We start from the raw sequence: 20906 nt of genomic DNA, 5'->3' as shown, positions 1-20906 counted from the left end.
GAAAGAAACTACCATCCACTTTGGACAGACTCTCTAGCCTTATTATAAGCCAAACTTTTATGGTTTGTTTTTCTCAATCTTTATTGTCGGCTCTTGTTATTGATCATATCATTTCACTGTATGCTTCTAAGGTCAGAGTTTTCTCCAGGCCAAGAGAAATTAGACCATAGGGGTATCATTTAAACTTACCTTTATCTGACCAGTTCAAACTCACTCTTCTTAATAGGATGTTTTTCCAACTTCAGCATCCTGCAGTACCAGCACAGTACGAGGCTATGTGCCAGTAGTTTCAATAAGACCCTGTAAGTGAGCCAACAGTTGAATCTTTCTATGCAACTCCATAGATGAAATTCTTATGTTTACTAGGTCAAGCTTAAAACATCCTGCGTGAGGAAAAATTCCCCTTCATTCAAGACTGTAATTCTCTCTTGCTACCATAAATCACAGTCCTTTTGCTTTACTCAGGCTCTCCATATCAGACTTAGAAGGTTCCTTTCCATACTACCCAAGATAATAAATAGTGATAGTGCACCATTTTATCATGTCTGGCATTTCTTCATGTGAATCCAAGGCATCTGGTAGAGCCTAGACTGCATAGATGATTGGTTCTGTTTGGATTATTCACTCTGTTGTTTAACTTTATATTATGAACATTTTCATTTTCTTACAAAGCCGGGAACAGCATATATAATGAAACCCCATAGCTCAGCTTCAACAGTTATCAACTGCAAGCTCCTCTTGCTTCATCTATACTTTCTTGTAACATTGTCAACTGCATATATTTCTCTTTGTTTAAATCTTCCAAATACTACCATGGTTCAAAATAGGAAAAAGAATGATAGGAAAAGAAATCTTGTGTCTGAGAGACCTTGAGCCAGTAATTAGAGTGAATCTTGGGGAACATCATACAGATATGACTGCCCTTGGGGGAAAAATCAAGAAAACAAATGAGTAAAAAGAGAAAATTTATTCAAAAAATATTTGAATTTATTTCTATTTGAGCTGTGGCTGGTTAGCAAAGGCAACAGAAATTGATAAATGGGTCAGATTGAGGAAAGAAAATTTTAACATCCATTTGGATTTTGTTCCATTAAGTAATGAAAACGGTACCAAAGTGCCAACGCGTGTCAATTTTCCTGCCTTGAACTGGTCACCTAGTTGTGTTGTAGGATAATTTTTATAGTTACCATGCATACCTCCCTTCTTGATCCTGATATAAACTGATTGATCCACCAATGCAACTGAGAACATGAATATTTTCTAAAGGCTGCACTACAGGGACCAACGTTACAAGATCATAAAACAAAACAAAATTCTTTGCCTTCATAACAATCCTGGAAGAGGTTCCTGCAATCCCAGGCTTTCTGGGAACAGTGGTTTGAGCTGTACCTTAGCAGCTTTCGCTTAGAGACCACAGAATGGAGAATGAGTACAGCTTATTCCCAGCTACAGTCCTCATTTACATGCTGAAGGCTGAAGTGCTTTTTTGTATCTCAGTGTTTCTCAGCAGAGTTTGCTACAATACATAAAGAAGGAAGGAAATGAGGACAAGGAAAGAGAGCCTATCACTCTATAAAATATCCTGAAATACAAATGACTTTTCAGTTTCAAGGGAAAAGATTATCCCTTGAAAATCTGTGATTTGCTTGGGAAGAAACCTGAGATTGTTTTGCAGAGACCCATGATACACAGTTGTCTTTGGGCTATTATATTATCTTTGCCACTACTTAGTTGGCAAGGGCTAGATCTGAGATACTGTGGGATTTTAATATAAATATTAAGGACAACTGCTAAAACTGAGGCATCTGTTTAACTTTTCTTTCTTCCTTACTTTTTCTTTCTTTCTTCCTTCCTTCCTTCCTTCCTTTTCTCCTTGCCAAGTGGTTTACAAGACTTTTTTTTCCCTAATATTTTAGGGCACTGCATTATAATATAGAAAATTCACATTTATATAAAACAGTTTGAGAATTATTTATAGGGCTGAATTCCCCTTGAATAAAGAGAGGGAGTTTAAATCCATGAAATAGATATGGGGATACGGCCAAAACTACACACTTGTTAATTTTTCCTTTTATACATATCTTGAAAAAAACCTTCACTTGGCCCCAATCTTCACTGCAACATTTCTTTCTCTCTTTCTTCTCATATCCGTACTCCTTCAATGAATCTATACTAGCTACTTTCATTTCATAACTGTTTACTCACTGTAATCTGGCCTCTGTTCTATTCAATCTACTGAAATACAAATTTTTAAGTAGGAGGAAACTTGCCTTTGAAATTCTGAATCCTTCTCTTCCCTTCAAGACTTCAGCTATCTTGTGCCTTCTACTTCCTAATCCCTCCCCATAACTAAATAGGAAAGAGCCTGATTTCAATTATTTCTACTTTACAGTGGATAAGAATTAGTCATGCTGGTCACTCTTAGAAAAAGCTGCATTTTAAACTTAACTCTAATTGTACAGTGAATTATTTCTAGCTTAAATATCCTCAGATATTGTCAGCAAAGGTAGTGAAAGTGTTTGGACCAATGAGATATTATGTCACAGTCACTAGTAAAGCTCACCTTCTATATACGTAATTGGGTATGTACGTACGTTTCTGTGTGTGGGCTGGTGCATGTGTGCTCTGTGGGACTGATGTTGTAGAGGCTAGAGTCACGATGAAGTTTGCTGAGAAAGAGCTGTCTCTGGGCTTTCCCCGGCCCAGTGCACCTCATGAGCTCTATGAGGTGAAAAACCTGGCCTTCAGACATTCATTCTAAGAGAAAGTTGTTTCACTGGGGCATCTTCTAGCAGCTCCCCTACTCTGGACCCTCCCCTTAACCTTTCCCCTGTACTCTCTCTGTGCCAAATCACCAGATGGAAATCTGTATCTATGTTCATTTACAACCACTTCTTCTTTTCCCTGGGCCATCACCCAAAGTTATTATAAACCGATGGTCTCTCCTGAAGTAGGCCGACTAGAGCTTCATCACCCAAACACTTTCTATGGACCTCAAAGGGCAAGGAGAAACCAAACCTGTTATTCAAAGACTTGTGGGGAAAGTGAAAGGAGGCAGAAGAAAGGAGGGGATGAGAGGGCATTGAGATGAGAGTCCTTGGCATTGAGAGGAAAACACCAAATTCTGGAGAATTATAATTATATTTAGAACCTTTGCTTTTTAAAAACATATGTGCAGAAGGGAAAAAGGGAATCCTAACTTAAATCAAAGCCATATCAACCACTGGGATTCAAATGTATCTGGGCACACTTGGGAAACTAGTGAGGCTGGCCTGCAAGGCTTTCTGCATGAGACTGAGTTCTTTCCTGGGAGGGAACTCTCATACTGAGGGGAGAGGGAATCATGCGCACAAACTTAGCCCAGTAACAACATTCTGGTCATGCAAAGGGAGAAGCAAGCCTGCAGATAGCATAGTGCTGGGTGCTCCCGGTCCTGTGCCATGGAACTATACAGAACCAGGCATGTGTCCTCACCAGGGCGGCTGCACCACTCACGGTACAAAGTGATGTGCTACAGACTGCCTCGTGGGCTACCCTAGTTTGGAGAAAGCCTGCAAATAGGGAGAAATGGGTACAACTAATTGGATAATGGCTGCAACCGCTTGTCCACAATGAGACATAGCTAACAGAGAATGGGAACTTGTAATTTTCTAGAACTTCCTAAGGGGGTAAAATAAAGTAATTTCTTCAAATGGTATCAGGTGAAGAGAGCTTTAAAAATTTGAGTGTATGGATCTATGGATAACAAATGTTAGGTAAGAAAAGACAAACAAACAAAAGAAACTTGGAGACTTTCCAAGAGCTAAAAGAGAAGCTGTGGCATTCGTATTTGGGTTGATCTAAAGTCCTTCCCCTCCTGTCCCAGATCCCTGGGAAAATGTTTTGCTGGTGATCAGGTTGAGTATGGAATAGGCAATTCAGGAGGCCATATAGGCCACAAGAAAAGATATGTAATGTTGAAAGGTGTGGGTGTTTGTGCCCTAGATCAAAGAATTTTGAATTGTGGTTAGATTATGGCCAGATTACAGCCACTGAGGTGCTGCAAGTTTAGAAGGTCCCTAGAGCAGAGAAGCAATGGGGAAATGACAGAAAGTCCACAGGGCTCTGCTTTAGCGGTTACCCACAACCTCAAAACTACTAATGCATCTGTATGTGTGGATGGCTGCTTAACAAGTGTTGAAAAGATACTTAGTAATGAAGAGAATAGCAAGGACTTAAAAGGAAGGGGAAGGAACTTGTTAATGTTGATATTAGAGAAGTCGTGGCAAAAGGTAGTAAAGACAAGCAAAAGGACACAATTCGGCCAACCAGCCCAGATGGGAGCCAGTATCAGCAGAGGTTACTTTGAGTGAAACATTACTGTGAGAGCTCAGGATGACTGATGGAAAAAGAGAAAGAGAGAGAGAGATCTGATTGTTCTCTCAAATTCTTACTGTTGGTAAATTAACTTGGGAGAAGAATGAAATAGCATTAGAAGCTTGTAGGAAAAAGCATAGGCCAAAAAATGAGTAAAGACTCACTTCAAGGTTGAAGGCAAGAGTGTGGAGGTCGTCTAAGAATATAAAATCATAGTCATGGCATTAAAGACTTCCATGAGTGAAAGTAGTTAGCTTGTTTCTTAGAGGACAGAGGGCCCCTAGATAAAGATTCAGAATCCTTGTGAGCATATTCCATTCCCCCCAGATATTTTAGCCTTGGAATGCGGAAGGTGGGCATAAACAAGGCAGCTGTAATCACCAGGAAAACACCAATACCAAGAAAAAACGGCAGGGAAGGAATGAGATCCACGGTTTTAACACTCAGTGCAATCAGAGACTCAGCACCTCAAGGCAGTGACCAGTGAGAGCTTTGGGAACTACCGAAACCAGAAGGTGCTCCATCCAGACACAACAGAAGAGAATGTCCACCTATTTGTTACTGTTGCAGTTGGAGCAGCCATTTTCCAGAAGATTGAGGCAATAATTTGAGTCTCCCAGGCCCTCAAATTATACCCAGGTATCAGATGCTTGTAGGCACCTCCCTGTTCTCCCACTGACCAGTGCTTCTCAAAGCAGACTCTCAGGATCATCTGCAATACAGCCGTCTCGGGAACGTGTACATGCAGATTCTGACCCACTCCCCCATCACCACCACCCAACAAGAGTCTCTGGAGCTGGGGGCCTTCATGTTTAATAAACCCCAGAAGATTCTCACATGCTCTACAAATAATACATCTGGATTGTTTTTCAAATGCCTGTAATGAAGTCCCTTCTCCAAATCTCCGGCACTCCAGATTATGTATACACGTATGTATGTTACATTCTTATTTTTACATAATTGTAGATTTGCAGAAGCTTGCAAAGAAATGTGCAGGGAAGTCCTATGCACCCTTTCCCCAGCCTCCCCCAGTGTTAACGTCTTACAACTGTAGTACAATATCCATAAAGCTCATTCAGACTTCACCAGTTTTACATACTCCAAGGCTGCACTTCACTGTCCTAGACTAATGGAACACCTCTAAAAGAACGCCAAAGCAAGACAGATGGTAGGAGACAGGAGGTAGGGAAAGAATCCAGTCCTGTCCAGGCCAGGCACTATGGCCACCTGACAGTTAAAGGGGATTGGTGGATTGTGGTTGTTGCTTACACCCTCCTCCACTGGGGAGATGCTGACACCAAAGTAACCCTCTTCAGGCATCTGGGGACAGGGGCAGGGCTAGAGCTTCAGTCAGAGTCTTACTGAGAAATTATCCTGCTTATCTGGTCAGACCCTAGTCTCCATGTGTTTGCTTTTGAGCCACTGGAACTGTCAGCTTCCAAGGTAATAAAGAGTCTTCCCTAAAATCAGAAAGTTCACTGGTGCTTATTCTTCAGAGTCATTATAGGAGTGGAAGAGGTCCAGGGTAGGTGAATCAATAATGGCCAGGGTGTCAAGACTAAGCACACTGCTCTTGGGTGGGCAAAGGCACTTTTTGCATGAGGTCCCTGAAAGCCGATCCCAAGAAAGGTATGAACAGAACACTACAGAGTCTCTAGTTAATACTTTTTAAAATTGCTCATTTCCTTGCAAGGATGGCACCCTTTGAAAGGGCCACCTTTTGAAGGGGCTCCAGGCTGGGTCCACCACTTGGATCCAGCATATATAGGCAGATCAGGAAAACTGGTAAGGCTCAGGCCCCAGAGGTTTATCTAAATGAGTGACTATGGAGTCTTCTCAGGAGAGGATTCTCTCTAAAGGAAGGGAATTGAGAAGATCCAGCTATAAAGCTTGTCACTGGAATTTGTTAGCAAGCCCCTCAGTTTCAGTTCAATGAAGGAGGTTGGAGGGTGACTAGGAGTCTCTTTCCCAGGGGTTGTTATAAGCAAAAACAAAAGAACTATTTTGCTAAAACCCTGTAAGAACTTATACACAAATGGCAGTTTTGATACTCAAGTGGAAAAGTAAAACTCTAAAAGGGGTTAAAAGACATTTGCCCCTATATTAAAATAAAAATAGACTTTTTAAAGGAGAAGTTTTAGGTTTATAGAAAACTAGAGCAGAAAGTACAGAGTTCCCATATATCCCCTCCCCTTCTCCCCTGCACAGATTCCCCCCATTATTAACATCTTGCATTAGTGTGGTACATTTGTTTGTCCCTACTTTTTTATGCGTTGAACCCAACGTGAGCAGCAACAGTACCCCCAAAATGTGCCCAGGGGATGTGGTGGTAGATAAAGCCGAGCCTGGCAGATATGGGTGCCTGGTAGGCATGAAGCAGAAGGAAGAGCTGGAGCAATGGAATAATAGAAAAGCAGCAGAGACAATGTGATAGTTAACTGAGATTTTTCTGACTGTGTGCAAAACATCCCTGAGACCTCCAGGAAATACTTATCAAGAACTTTTTGGGATTAGGAGTCCTGGATTAATATGTGGGAATATGAGCAAGAGATATATGGGTTACAGAAAAGCACAGCAGTAAGGGAGTACATGCTCCAGAACCAGACTGACTAGGTTCCAACCCTGTCTTTACCATTTAACTAGCTGTGTGACGCTGGCTAACCACTCTATGTTTCAGTTTCTGTGTCTGTAAAATGGAATACATACTAGTTTCTACCTCATATAATTGTAATAATTATGTGAGTTTAAAACATGTAAAGCAGTAAAAATAGTATTTTGTGTTCACAGAATAAACACTCAATAAGTAGTCCAGTACCTACCTCATGGGGTTGTTATAAAAATTGAAAACGATGTTACAGGTAAAGCACTCAGAGAGTTCCTTACATACTTGATAAACGTTAACTGTTATTTTTGTGATAGAAATTAAATTTTATATGTTACCAGTATATACACTGGAAAACTAACCAAAGGAGAGGAAAAAATTATAAAATTTTTATTTGGCAGTGTAAAAGCAAAACTAACTACAGTTATTTATGTAAATTGCTTACTACTTATGCCTAATTACTATGAAGCACAATAACAATTACATATAGCATTAAGCGTATCAGATTGACTTTGGTAAAAGTTTTGATTATAACATCAACCTCTGTATACATCTGCTCAGTGTTCATTGTCTGTTGCTCTTGTGGAATAACCTTCTGTGAATGTAGCAGGCTCATCTGCTCACAATGCTAGAAAATTAGTGGGAACACAGGCTTGCCACAGACTTCGTTCTCATAGTCCCCCAAATCCTTTTTCAGTCCCTTTAATCCTAGAATTTTCTGTTGATTCTGATGACCCTTCGATTATTTTTTCAAACCCCTTTAATTTGCTTTTATAGAGTACTTGCTATGTTCAAGGAACTATGTTAGGAGCTGGAAGGGATACAATGATAATTAAGGCAGGCTCCATTTATAGTTGATTATAAGGGAATAAAGGAAAACCTTTATGTGAGGCAGAAAAATGATGCTGTGAGTCTTGAAAAATTCTGACTGTGGCTTTTGAGCTAGATACTAATTTAAGAATAAGTAAGGTGTTTAACATATTTATAGAGATATAATTCATAAATTATAAAATTTACCCTCTTAAAGTGTACAAATCAATGGGTTTCAGTATATTCACAAATTTGTGCAACCCTCACCACAATCAATTTTAGAACATTTTCATCACCCTAAAAAGAAACCCCTTATCCATTAGCAGTCACGTCCCATTCTTCCATCCCTCAGTCCCTGGCAACTGCTAATCTTCTTGCAGTTTCTATGGAATTGCTTGTTCTGGACACTTTGTATAAATGGAATCATATAATTTATGGCCTTTTGTGTCTGGCTTCTTTCACTTAGAATGATATTTTCAAGATTCATCCATGTTGTAGCATTTGTCAGTACTTCATTACTTTTTACAGCTGAATAATATTCCATTGTATGAATAGACCACAATTTATTCATCTATTCATCATTTGATAGACATTTGGGTTGTTTTTACTTTTTGGCTATCATGAGTAATGTTGCTATGAACACTCATGTACAAGTTTTTGTTGGACACATGTTTTTAATTCTCTTGAGTAAATACCTAGGAGTGGAATAGCTGGGTCATATGGTAACTCCTTGTTTAACCTTTTGAGGAATTGCCAGCCTATTCTCCAAGTAGCTGCACCATTTTTTAATCCCACCAGCAATGTATGAAGGTTCTGATTTCTCCACATCCTTGACAACACTTGTTATAGTCTTTTTAATTTTAGTTTAGTGGGTGAGAATTCTTGTTGTGTTTTTTATTTGTATTTCCATGATGACTAACAATGTTGAGCGTCTTATCATGTACTTAGTGGCCATTTGTATATCTTCTTTGGAGAAATGTCTATCCAGATCCTTTGTCTGTTTTCAAATTGGGTTATTTGCCTTTTTACTCTTTAGTTGTAAGTGCTCTTTATATGTTCTGGATACAAGTGTCTAACCAGATATATGACTTGTAAACATTTTCTCCCGTTCTGTGGGTTGTCGTTTTACTTTCCTGACTGCGTCTTTTGAAGCATAAAAGATTTTAATTTTGATTCAGTCCAATTTATCTGTTTTCTTTGGTTATGTGTACTTTTGGTATATCTAAAATAATATTGCCTGACTCCAGGTCATGAAAAATTACACCTGTATTTTCTTCTAAGAGTTTTATAGTTTTAGCTCTTACATTTAGGTCTATAATCCATTTTTAGTTAATTTTTATATGGTATGAGGTAGAGATCCAACCTCATTCTTTTGTATGTGGATATCCAGTTGTCTCAGCACTATTGGTTGAAAATACTAAGAATAGGTAAGATTTAACAGAACAGCATGAGCAAAGGTATAGAGGCATGAATGCATGGACTTCCACGAATAGCAACTGGTTCAGCTTGACTAGAGGACTGGACAAGTAGGGATATTTAATGGGAAATGAGGTTGGAAAGGTATGTACGGTCAGATTATGGAGGGCCTTGAGTGTCCAGAGTTGGAGAACTACAAAAGATTCTTGAGTAGGATGACATCGGAATCAGGCTTTCAGAAGATTGATCTAGCTACAGACTCTACATTGAATTAAATGGGATAAAAAATGTTATGTAGAGAAGTCTTATTAGTGGAGCTTCTACAGTGGTCTAGGTCGGAGGCCACCACTAAGGCTGCGACAATGAGAGTCACCGAGGTAGCGAGAAAGAAAAGAGGGAACTGGTATGTGAAAAATATTATAAGGGTAAAATAGGGCTTCCCAGGTGGCGCAGTGGTTGAGAGTCCGCCTGCCGATGCAGGGGACACAGGTTCATGCCCTGGTCCGGGAAGATCCCACATGCCGCGGAGCGGCTGGGTCCGTGAGCTATGGCCACTGAGCCTGCGCGTCCGCAGCCTGTGCTCCACAACGGGAGAGGCCACAGCAGTGAGAGGCCCACGTACCGCAAAAAAAAAAAGGTAAAATACACACAGGTTGTAATAACTGATTGGATGTTGAGAATGGTTTGAGAGAGACGGGGGAAAAAAAACTAGTAAAGTCAGGAGAAGTGGCTAGTTTGGCACGGAAGATGAGTTAACTTTTAAACATATTCTCCTCCATTGTTTACTGGCCATTTTTATTTCTTTTGGGATTTGTGTTGTTTGTGTCCTTTATTTTTTTTAAAGTTCTGTGTTTGTTTTGTTCTTATTAATATGTAAGAGCTCTTCATGTGTCATATATTGTAAGCATTTCCCCCAGTTTGTCATTTGTCCTATACAAGTATTATCTCATCTGACCCTCTCAACAACTCTCTGAGGTTACCACACCATCCCCACATTAGTTATGGTTGAGGTGACTAAGCACAGACTAGTCTCTTCCCAGGGCCACACAGCTAGTAGTGGCAGAGCTGGGACACCGACCCTCTGGCTCTAGAACTTCCTCTCTCAGGTTTTCTGCCTCATAATAAGGCAAATTTAGTAATAGTTTCCTAGAAAATCATCTGTAGTTTTAAAATTTTTTAAAGAAAATAGGATATATTGAAATCTATTTTCTTCTTAATATATTTATTTATTTATTTTTGGCTGCATTGGGTCTTCATTGCTGTGCGCGGGCTTTCTCTAGTTGCGGCGAGCGGGAGCTACTCTTGGTTGCGGTGCACGGGCTTCTCGTTGCGGGGGCTTCTCTTGTTGTGGAGCATGGGCTCTAGGCACGCAGGCTTCAGTAGTTGTGGCTTGCGGGCTCTAGAGCGCAGGCTCAGTAGTTGTGACGCACGGGCTTAGTTGCTCTGTGGCATGTGGGATCTTCCCAGACCAGGGCTCGAACCTGTGTCCCCTGCACTGGCAGGCAGATTCTTAACCTCTGCACCACCAGGGAAGTCCCTTGAAACCTTTTATAGTATTTTCTTTGCATGAATCAACTTAATTGTATGTATTTGTGTTTCTCTTTTTCTTGGTGACTCTAGCTAGAGATTTGCTGTTTTATTATCTTTCAAAGACAGCTCTATAAAACTACTGTTTTTCTGTTTTCTAATTCTTTAACTTTTGCTTTTATCTTTTTGATTACGTTACCTATTTTTCTTAGGTTCACTGTGCTGATTTCAAAATAACACACAGTAAATTTTTTTTTAATTCTTAAAAACAAAGGAGAGTTTTTCTCTCAATATAACAGTGATTTTCAACCAGCATGAGAGTGGGGAGGGAGGCTAATTATAATCTCCAGGAAGACTTTTTCACAGATAATCTACTATTTTCTTGTCTCTTGCACCAATTGCCCACCCCACCCCAACCTTTGAGGATTATACTGTTATTGAGAGTGCTTTCTAATAGCTGTGTGCTTCCCTTGTAAGAAAAAACACAAGTTTTAACCATATCCCGTAAGTGTTCATATCATATTATCATTGTTAATATTTTGGAATAGGCATTGGAGTTATTTGAAAAGTGTGTGTTTTAATATTAAATAGTTAAAATTAAAAAAAAATAAACATACTGTCCTCCCAATTTGATACATTCCCAGGAGAGAAGTCTAGCATTCATTTGGAAATGTAGCTCTGGATCTCAAGATGGAAGTCAGGGTTGGAGGTAAAGATTTGGGAGATATTGCATAATCATGGTGGTAAGACCTTGGGCACGAATGAAGGATTCTCTCCTTTCCCCCATCTCTCTAGATTGCTGTTCCTTCTGAGTTTCCTCAGATGATACTTCTTCCTGCTCCCACCCCTAAATGTGAGTTCCTTTGTTCTTTCATTCAACAAATACTTATTAAATGCTTACTATCCTCAGGCACTGTTCAAGGCACTGATAATAACTGGTGAACAAAACAGACCAAAAAAAAAAAACCTGCCTAATGAAGCTTTACAGTCTAGTGGAAGGAGAATATACAAATAAAGATGTAAAACCTAGTGTTCAGATGATGAAAAGTGCTGTGGAGAAAAATGGAGCAGAGAAAAGGGTGGGGGAAGTTTCAATTTTTAAATAGATGATCCAGGAAAACCTCAGGGAGAATGACATATTTGATTAAAAGGCCAGTGCAGGTGAAGAAACAAGCTATGTGGCTATCTGAGTAAAAAGCATTCCAGGCAGAAAAGACAGCAAGTGTAATGGCCCAGAGGCTGGAGAGTGCCTGGTGTGTTGGAGGAACAACAAGGGACCAGTGTGGCTGGAGCAGAGTAAGTGAGGGGAGAGTAGTAGGAGATTAGGCCAGAGGCCTAACTGGGTGTCAGATTGTATAGGATCTTATAAACCACAATAAGAATTTGGCTATCACTCTATGTGAGATAAAAAACCACTAGAGGATTTTGAGCAGACAGTGGCAAAATTTGATTTATAGTTTAAGTGGATCACTTTTTAAAGGGACCAATCATTTTTGAGCATAGATTATGGGAGAATAAGGGTGGAAGCAAGGGGATCAGTTTGCAGGCCTTAATGATAATCTAGGCATGAGATAATGACAGCTTGGACCAGGGTGACAGCAGTGAAGGTATTGGGAACCTGTTAGAGTCTGGATATAATTTGAGCTGGAGCTGGCAGGAGTTGATGACAGACTGAATACAGGATGTGAGAGAAAGAAAGGTCAAAGATGACTCCAAGATTTTTGTCCGGCCAATGGAAGAAAGAACTGTCCATTCCTTAGATAGGGAAGACAATGGGAGGAGCAGGTTTGAAATGGTGGCAGCGAAGATCAAGAGTTCAGTTTTGGACGTGTTAAGTTTGAGCTGCCTATTAAAGATTGAAGTGGAGATGTCAAGAATACAGTTGGGGGAATTCCCTGGTGGTCCAGTGGTTAGGACTCAGTGCTTCCACTGCAGGGGACCCTGGTTCAGTCCCTGCTCAGGGAACTGAGATCCTGCAAGCCGTGCGGTGCAGCATGGCCAAAAAAAAAAATTAGGACTCAAACCCTAGTTCTTTAAAAAAAAGGAATATAGTTGGATATGCAAGTCTGGAGTTTAACAAAAGGTCTAAGAGTTGGGAGGGTCCAGAAAGACATAAACCCTTTGACTGACACCCAACCTGTGTAGTGTCATCAGCAATTGTACATATAGGGAATGGGAAGCTTGCACCTTCGTCTAGTAGTATGCTGCTTGGACCATGTTCTGTAGAGCTGTCTCTATCTTCCACTGTTTGTTAGCATCTTTCATTTAATCATATTACTGTCCCTAGGTGGCACCCATACAAATGCTTAAATTCTTTCCTCTTTTGCTCTCCTCACATTACACATTCACTATGCTTTCTGTAATCCATATTCTATTTTACTCCTCAAAAGGACACCTTGCCATCATCTCATTAATCAAGAACAAGACCCTCCTCCTTTGGTGCGGAGTGCAAGGACATACTGGAGTCTTTGCTTCATACTGGATACAAGTAAACCCTGCCATGTGGTTCAAATATATCTGCAAATACCTCGGGGGTTAACAACCCAAGTCAACTTACGGGAATATTGTCCAAATAAGGCCTACAGTTGTGTCATATGGCAAGTGCTCAATTACATCTCATTGATTAATCAACTAGGCTATACCAGCATATCATACAAATCTCTACATACTGTAGGATCTTCGAGGAAAGAAGAATCTTCTAGCATCTCTGCTCATCACTCTCTGTGACTTCAACTCAGTGTCCTCTCAAAGGAAGTCTCTTGACCCAGGCTCACCGTTAAGCTTTCTCCTTTGGCTGCCACCCAGTCTTCATTTTGTTGCTTTGTTTTCTTTCCTTATACTGTCTGTCTGTCTTGTGGAATGGGAACTAGCCTCTGTCTGGCCTGGTAACGTATGAAAGTCTTCAAAAGTTATCCCTCACATAAAGATTGCCGTTCTGAGACACAGCAAGCTCAGGCTTCTTTATCTGAGGCACAGGAACTGGCTGACTTGTCTGACACTAGTCTTTACGGATCAGAAATTTATCTCCAAACCCATAATGGCTTTGGCAATTATGAGTTCATTCACATCATTTTGAATTTATTTTTATGCTTTGCTGGTACTACTGTCCCCAAGAGAGTACTGCTTCTTTTTATTTACTGCTTCTTTAATTTTGCTTGCCAAGCATCAAAAAATAGGCCTTGGTTTTGCTAGACTCTGTAGTCTTTTATGATTTTCTAAAAGTCTGTTACATTTCTTTCTGAACCTTTTCCATCTTCTCTCATATGGCAGCATCTCAGTTTATTGATACTGTTTGTCAAAAACTACCCGTATTTTAGGTGTTGTGTGTGTTCTGTATGATGCCAGTCAAGCTATTTTGGCCTCTGATGAGAAACTGAACTTTCTTAGCCTTTTTCATTTCCAACCCACTTTCTGTGATGGCCAGCATCTTACTGGCCTTTGGAAATGCAGGTTACACCAACTTTCATGGAATAATACATAACGATTCCCATGTTACTTTCTCCCATTATAATGGAAAAAGAAAGATAATAGGTAATATATTTGGATTAATTTTCAAATGCCTATACTGAAGTCCATTTGCCAAATCTCCGGCACTCTAGATTATGTATATATGTATGTATATATATATATATATATATATATTTTTTTTTTTTTTTTCGGTACGCGGGCCTCTCACTGTTGTGGCCTCTCCCGTTGCGGAGCACAGACTCCAGACACACAGGCTCAGCGGCCATGGCTCACGGGCCTAGCCGCTCTGCGGCATGTGGGACCCTCCCAGACCGGGGCACGAACCCATGTCCCCTGCATCGGCAGGCGGACTCCCAACCGCTGCGCCACCAGGGAAGCCCCTGTATGTATATTTTTAATTTTTGTATAATTATAGATTTGCAGAAGGTTGCAAAGAAACACGCAGGGAAGTCCCACACACCCTTTCCCCAGCCTCCCCCAGTGTTAGCATCTTACAGCTATAGTACAATATCCATGAAGCTTATTCAGACTTCAACCAGTTTCACATACACTTATTTGTGTGTGTGTATGTATATATGTATGTATGTGTATAGCTCGATGCAATTTTGCCACATGTATAGCTTTGCAAAACCATACCACAATCATAACCGCAAGACTGTCTGGTGTTATCACTTTATAGTGGTATCCATCCCCTATCCCTAACCCCTGGTAACCATTAATCTAGTCTTTAGCTCCATAATTACATATTTAACCACTGCTACATAAATGAAATCATGCAGTATGTATCCTTTTGAGATTGGCTTTGATCATTCAGTTTAATTTCCTTGAGGTTCATCCAAGTGTTTGTGTGTATCAACAGTTCATACCTTTTTGTTGCTGAGTAGCACTCCATGGTATGGATGTACCACAGTTTTTTTAACCAGTCACCCTTTGAAGGACATCTGGGTAGTTTCCAATTTTTGGTTATTCTGAATAAAGTTGCTATGAGCATCTGAATACAAGTTCCTGAGTAAAAATAAGTCTTCATTTCTCTGGGATAAATGCCCAACAGTGGAACTGCTAAGTAGTGTGGCAAGTCCCTTTTTAGTTTTCAAAGGAACAGCCAAACTATTTTCCAGAGTCAGTTTATTCTTCGAATTTAATTATGACTCAATCCCTAGAAAGTTATTCCACTGTTTACCTCTTTCTGATTAGAGAACTATCCTTCTCAGAGTCCTGTGGAGTCAGATGGACCTGGATTCAGATCTTGCTTCAATCACTAATTAACTGGGTGAGCTTGAACAATATATTTAACTTTTTTCAGTCTCACATTCCCTATTTGAAAACTAGGGATAACAATGCCCAAGATAGTAAGGATTTAACAACATCAACATGTAAAATACTGAGAGCAGAGTGTCTGGTAGACAGTAGCAAGTTAATGCTAGCTTTCTTCCCACTCTGGCAAAATAACGATCAAACATTACTCCCAACATTTTTGGTATTTGAAATTTTAAAAATCCAAGCAAAGCATAATACTAGCTCCTTTTGTACATGTTCTTTTTTTTTTTTAAAACTAAATTAAGTAGATTCCTCATGCAAAATTTTTCCTTGGAAAAACCATTTTCCCTTTCTTCCTCTCAATTACAGACTTGCTTTATTGTGCTTCACAGATCTTGTATTTTTTACAAATTGAAGGTTTATGACAACCCTGGATTGAGCAAATCTATTGGTGCCGTTTTTCCAACTGCAGTTGCTCACTTAGCGTTTCTGTATCACATTTTGGTAATTCTTGCAATATTTCAAACTTTTTCATTACTTTTATATTTGTCATGGTGATCTTTGATGTGGGAATTCCCTAGCGGTCCAGTGACTAGGACTCATTGCTTTCAATGCCATGGGCCTGGGTTCAATCCCTGGTCGGGGACCTAAGATCCTGCAAGCTGTGCAGCGTGGCCAAAAAAATAAAAATTGATGTTACTATTGTAATTATTTGGGGGCACCACAAACGATGCCCATATAAGATGGCAAACTTAATAAATGTGTGGGTTCTGACTGCTCCACCCACCAGCCATTCCCATCTCTCTCCCTCTCCTTGGGCCTCCCTATTCTCTGAGACACAACAATATTGGAATTAGGCCAATTAATAACTCCACCATGATCTCTAAGTGTTCAAATGAAAACAAGAGTCACTTACTTTCAATCAAAAGCAAGAAATTATTAAGCTTAGTGAGGAAAGCATGTCAAAAGCCAAGACAGGCCGGAAGCTAGCCCTCTTCCCCAAACAGTTAGCTGCATTGTGAATGCAAAGGAAAAGTTCTTGAAGGAAATTTAAAGTGCTACTCCAGCGAACACAAGAATGATAAGTGAAACAGTCTTATTGCTGATACGGAGAAAGTTTTAGTGGTCTGGATAGAAAATCAAACCAACCACAACGTTCCCTTAAGCCAAAGCCTAACCCAGAGCAAGGCCCTAACTCTCTGTAATTCTATGAAGCCTGAGAGAGGTGAGAAAGCTGCAGAAAAGTTTGAAGCTAGCAGAGGTTGGTTCATGAGGCTTAAGGAAAGAAGCCATCTCCATAACATAAAAATGCAAGGGGAAACAGCAAATGCTGATATAAAAGCTGCAGCAAGTTATCCAGATTCCAGATCTAGCCAAGATAATTAATGAAGGAGGCAAAACTAAACAACAGATTTTCAATGTAGATGAAACAGCCTTCTACTGGAAGAAGATGCCATCTTAGACTTTCATACCTAGAGAGGAGAAGTCAATGCCTGGCTTCAAAGCTTCAAAGGACAGGCTGACTCTCTTTTAGGGACTAAGTCAGCTAGTGACTTTAGATTGGAGCAAATGTTCATTTACCATTTTGAAAATCCTAGGGCCCTTAAGAATTATGCTAAATCTCCTCTGCCTGTGCTCTATAAATGGAATAACAAAGCCCGTATGACAGCACATCTGTTTACAACGTGGTTTACTGAATATTTTAAGCCCACTGTTGAGACCTACTGCTCAGGGAAAAAAAAAAGATTCCTTTCAAAATATGACTGCTCATTGACAATGCACCTGGTTACCTGAGAGCTCTGATGGAGATGTTCAGTGAGATTAATGTTGTTTTCATGTCTGCTAACACAACATCCATTCTGCAGCCCATAAATCAAGGAGTAATTTTCACTTTCAAGTCTTATTATTTAAGAAATACATCTTATAAGGCTATAGTTGCCATAGATAGATTCCTCTGATGGATCTGTGCAAAGTTAATTGAGAACCTTCCGAAAAGGACTCACCATTCTAGATTATTAAGAACATTCATGATTCATGGGAAGAGGTCAAAAGATCAACATTAACAGTGGTTTGGAAGAACTTGATTCCAATCTTCATGGCTGACTTTGTAGAGTTCAAGACTTCAGCGGAGGAAGTAACTGCAGATGTGGTGGAAAGAGCAAGAGAACTAGCATTAGAAGTGGAGGCTGAAGATGTGACTGAATTGCTGCAATCTCATGATAAAACTTGAATGGATGAGAAGTTGCTTCTTATGGATGAGCAAAGAAAGTGGTTTCTTGAGATGAAATCTACCCATAGTAAAGAGGCTGTAAGTATTGTTGATATGACAACAAAGGACTTAGACTATTACATAAATTAGTTGATAAAGCAGTGGCACTGTTTGAGAGGATCGGCTTCAGTTTTGAAGGAAGTTCTACTGTGGGCAAAATGCTATCAAACAGCACTGCCTACTACAGAGGAATCATTCATGAAAGGAAGAGCCAATCAATTCAGCAAAATTTACTCTTAGTTTAAGAAATCGCCACAGCCACCCCAACCTTCAGCAACCACCTCCCTGGTCAGTCAGCAGCATAACATCGATGCAAAACCCTCTGTCAGCAAAGAGATTACGACTCGCTGAAGGCTCAGGTGACGATTAACACTTTTAATAATAAAGTATTTTTTAATTAAGGCACTTACATTTTATTTTTTTAGACATGATGCTATTGCATACTTAACAGACTACAGTATAGTGTAAACATAACTTTTATATGCACTGGGAAACCAAAACATTCACGTGACTGGCTTCATTGTGATATTCCCTTTACTGCAGTGGTCTGAAACCAAACCAGTAATATCTCTGAGGTGTGCCTGCATATTTGCTGAAGTAATTCTCACAACTCTTGGCAGCAGCAATGAATTGGTGTATCTCTATTATGTTCTGTGGTTTTTCTCTCTTCCAGGTCAGTGAACAATTTCCTGATGACTGGTCCAAAGGTAAGAAAAAAAATTCCTTCGATTTATTTGGATTTCACTCAGCTTCTTGACTGAAGACTACACATATCAATATCTTTTATTATATCTTTTATTATGCTGTATATATTATAGGCAGAAAAACTGTAGCACAGAAATGGTTACGGACACACCCCAAACCGCACAGCAAACTAGTGTCAGAGCCAGGACAAGAACTCAGGAATACTGACTCTGAATTTATGGCCAGAATTTCCAGAGCCAGAGAAGTTTTCTTTCGCAGTGTCAGGCTACAGTCACCCATCCTCCTCAGCGCAGGGTGGGAGGCTGTCTTCCATCTTTCAAGTGCTGGCATTGTACTACATGATCTCTAAGGACATTTCCAGCTTACAAAATGTTCTCTTCTAAGCTAGTAGTAGGATGAAAATGGCTGAAAATTCATTAATTATGTAATTGAGGCTCATTTTGGAGTGACAGAATAGTATAATGAATAGAGGCAGTGAGGTCTAGAGTCTAATGAAACTGATTTTCATTCCTACTTCAGACATTTGCTAGTGGTGGGACCTTGGGCACACTGTTTTACATCACCTCTCTGAGGCTTAGGTTTCTACCTAAGTTTATTTGTGATGTTATTTGTGATGTTAAAAGCATATTTGAAGTGCTTACTCTGTCATGATTTTGGAGGGATGGGAGTGCACAGGAAAAGAGGTGCTTGGCCACTTTAGGGCAAATGCCTCCCAAGTTCAGTTGCTGTGAGTCTGAAGTTTGACCCCTGTGTCCCTGCAGGCTTACTTGATCTACTCCAGCAGCGTGGCAGCTGGTGCCCAGAGTGGTATTGAAGAATGCAAATACCAGTTTGCCTGGGACCGCTGGAACTGCCCTGAGAGAGCCCTGCAGCTGTCCAGCCATGGCGGCCTTCGCAGTGGTAAGGAAAGCCTCGGCCACAGCTCCCTGGACCCCCTGGCCACAGGTTAGAGCCCCACTCTCCAGGGATGGCCCCCTGCCTCCTCTACACCCTTGTTCCTCAGCTGGTCTCTGCTCTCAGGTCATCTCCCTCTCCAGCATCTTCTCTGTTCCTTCTCCAGCTCCTCTTTCCTACCTATAGAGCTTTTTTCCTTCTTCCCCAATACCCTCACTGCTCAACAAATGGACCTTGCCTCACCCCCAATCCTATACCACCCTCAGTCTCCCGGCTGGCTAAAGGCTTCCTCAAAATATAAATAAGGTAGGTAGGGGTCGTAAATCTTCATGCCTCTTAGCCCCTTCCTTCAGCAGGCTTAGCAGAGAGGTACAGGGCAAGTGGGAACTGACTTGGAGCCCAGATTCCCATGGAGAAGATAAAAAGCGGCCATGCAAGAAAGTGAAAGAGCTGCCAATCAGTGGTTCTTTCCGGGACTAGCACCTGCCTCTCAGACTTCAATGTTCCAGGAGGAAGTGGGGATGAGTTCTTTACAACCTGACATTCAGATTCTCCCCCATTTCTTTCTTGGGCTCTTTCCCACCTAAATCTCACCCATATCAAATAATCTAGCCACTCAGTCATAAAATGTGTGACCTGAAAAGATGGGAAGGAAGAAGAGCAGGGCTGAGACCAGGGCTAGAGCAGACCCTGGAAGAGAGTAAGGTACATTATAAAGGTGGGGAAATAGAACGGAACAGGGAGAGGCGGGTATAACGATGGTATTAAAGGTATGTCTTTGGGCTGTAACTCCTCCCTCTAACTCACTCAATTTTTGGTTCCTGTCAGCTAATCGGGAGACAGCATTTGTACATGCTATCAGTTCTGCCGGGGTTATGTACACTCTGACTAGAAACTGCAGCCTTGGGGATTTTGACAACTGTGGCTGTGATGACTCCCGCAATGGGCAACTGGGTGAGTAGTGATCTTGAGGGTGGGTAGGGCAGCCCAATGAAGTTCACTTAAGTAGTGAAAAGCTTGGTGGGTACTTGGTGGGGTGAACAAGAGTTGTATTCTTCTAAATCTGAGGAAAATCAGGGCGAACCAGTTTGAGCCCAAACCCTACAGTGACAAACCAGGCTAAACGTAGCTAGGGACCCTTCTCTGACTGGGTGGTTTCCTTAATTTAAACACAATAATGATAAAGGAAGAACCCTGCCTTCAGAATCATTCCTATTACTGTCTCAAACATAGGGGGAATGCCCTTCCATGCTGCTTATCCCTGTCTCCTTTCCACTGTTTACCTCCACTATCCTTTCCAACCCTCTGCCCTGCAGCTCAACTGCCAACTGCTGTTCCGTATTATCTCAATTGCCCTTCTCTCTCCCCCTCGATGCTGTGCTTTCCTCACCTTTTTTGCACCATCATGTCCCTTCCAGACGTCAGTTGCTGGCGGAGGTCTGCATACTCTGCCCAAAGGCCAGAAGCATAGTAACGGGGTGAGCAGGCACCTGCCTCACTTGGCAGCTACTTACGTCCTGGGACACGGGATTGGCTGAAGCTGGAAGTAGGAGCACAAAGGTGGCAAAAACAAATCTAGGGTGAAACTAATTTGGAGACAGG

General features: G+C 40.8%; 1 protein-coding gene and 1 long non-coding RNA gene across 2 annotated transcripts in view; one reads left to right on the top strand and one right to left on the bottom strand.

Annotated features, from left to right (window-relative positions):
- The window catches only part of WNT8B (Wnt family member 8B), a 28979-nt gene that overhangs the window by 6782 nt on the left and 1291 nt on the right, over window positions 1-20906 (top strand). Inside the window, exons 2-4 of the mRNA XM_079899400.1 lie at window positions 18379-18412; window positions 19172-19310; window positions 20133-20258. Of these exons, the coding sequence (XP_079755526.1) occupies window positions 18379-18412; window positions 19172-19310; window positions 20133-20258 (299 nt within the window). The remainder of the gene's footprint in view (window positions 1-18378; window positions 18413-19171; window positions 19311-20132; window positions 20259-20906) is intronic.
- Window positions 121-20845, bottom strand: LOC307174897. The gene is made up of 3 exons (XR_013824197.1): window positions 20695-20845; window positions 17440-17574; window positions 121-300 (listed from the first exon to the last, which is right to left on the bottom strand). It is a non-coding gene; the product is annotated as an uncharacterized lncRNA (long non-coding RNA).

The sequence above is a fragment of the Stenella coeruleoalba genome (genome assembly GCF_951394435.1).
Source record: "Stenella coeruleoalba genome assembly, chromosome: 16".
NCBI lineage: Eukaryota > Metazoa > Chordata > Mammalia > Artiodactyla > Delphinidae > Stenella > Stenella coeruleoalba.
This window is presented reverse-complemented; position numbering and strand designations above follow the sequence as displayed.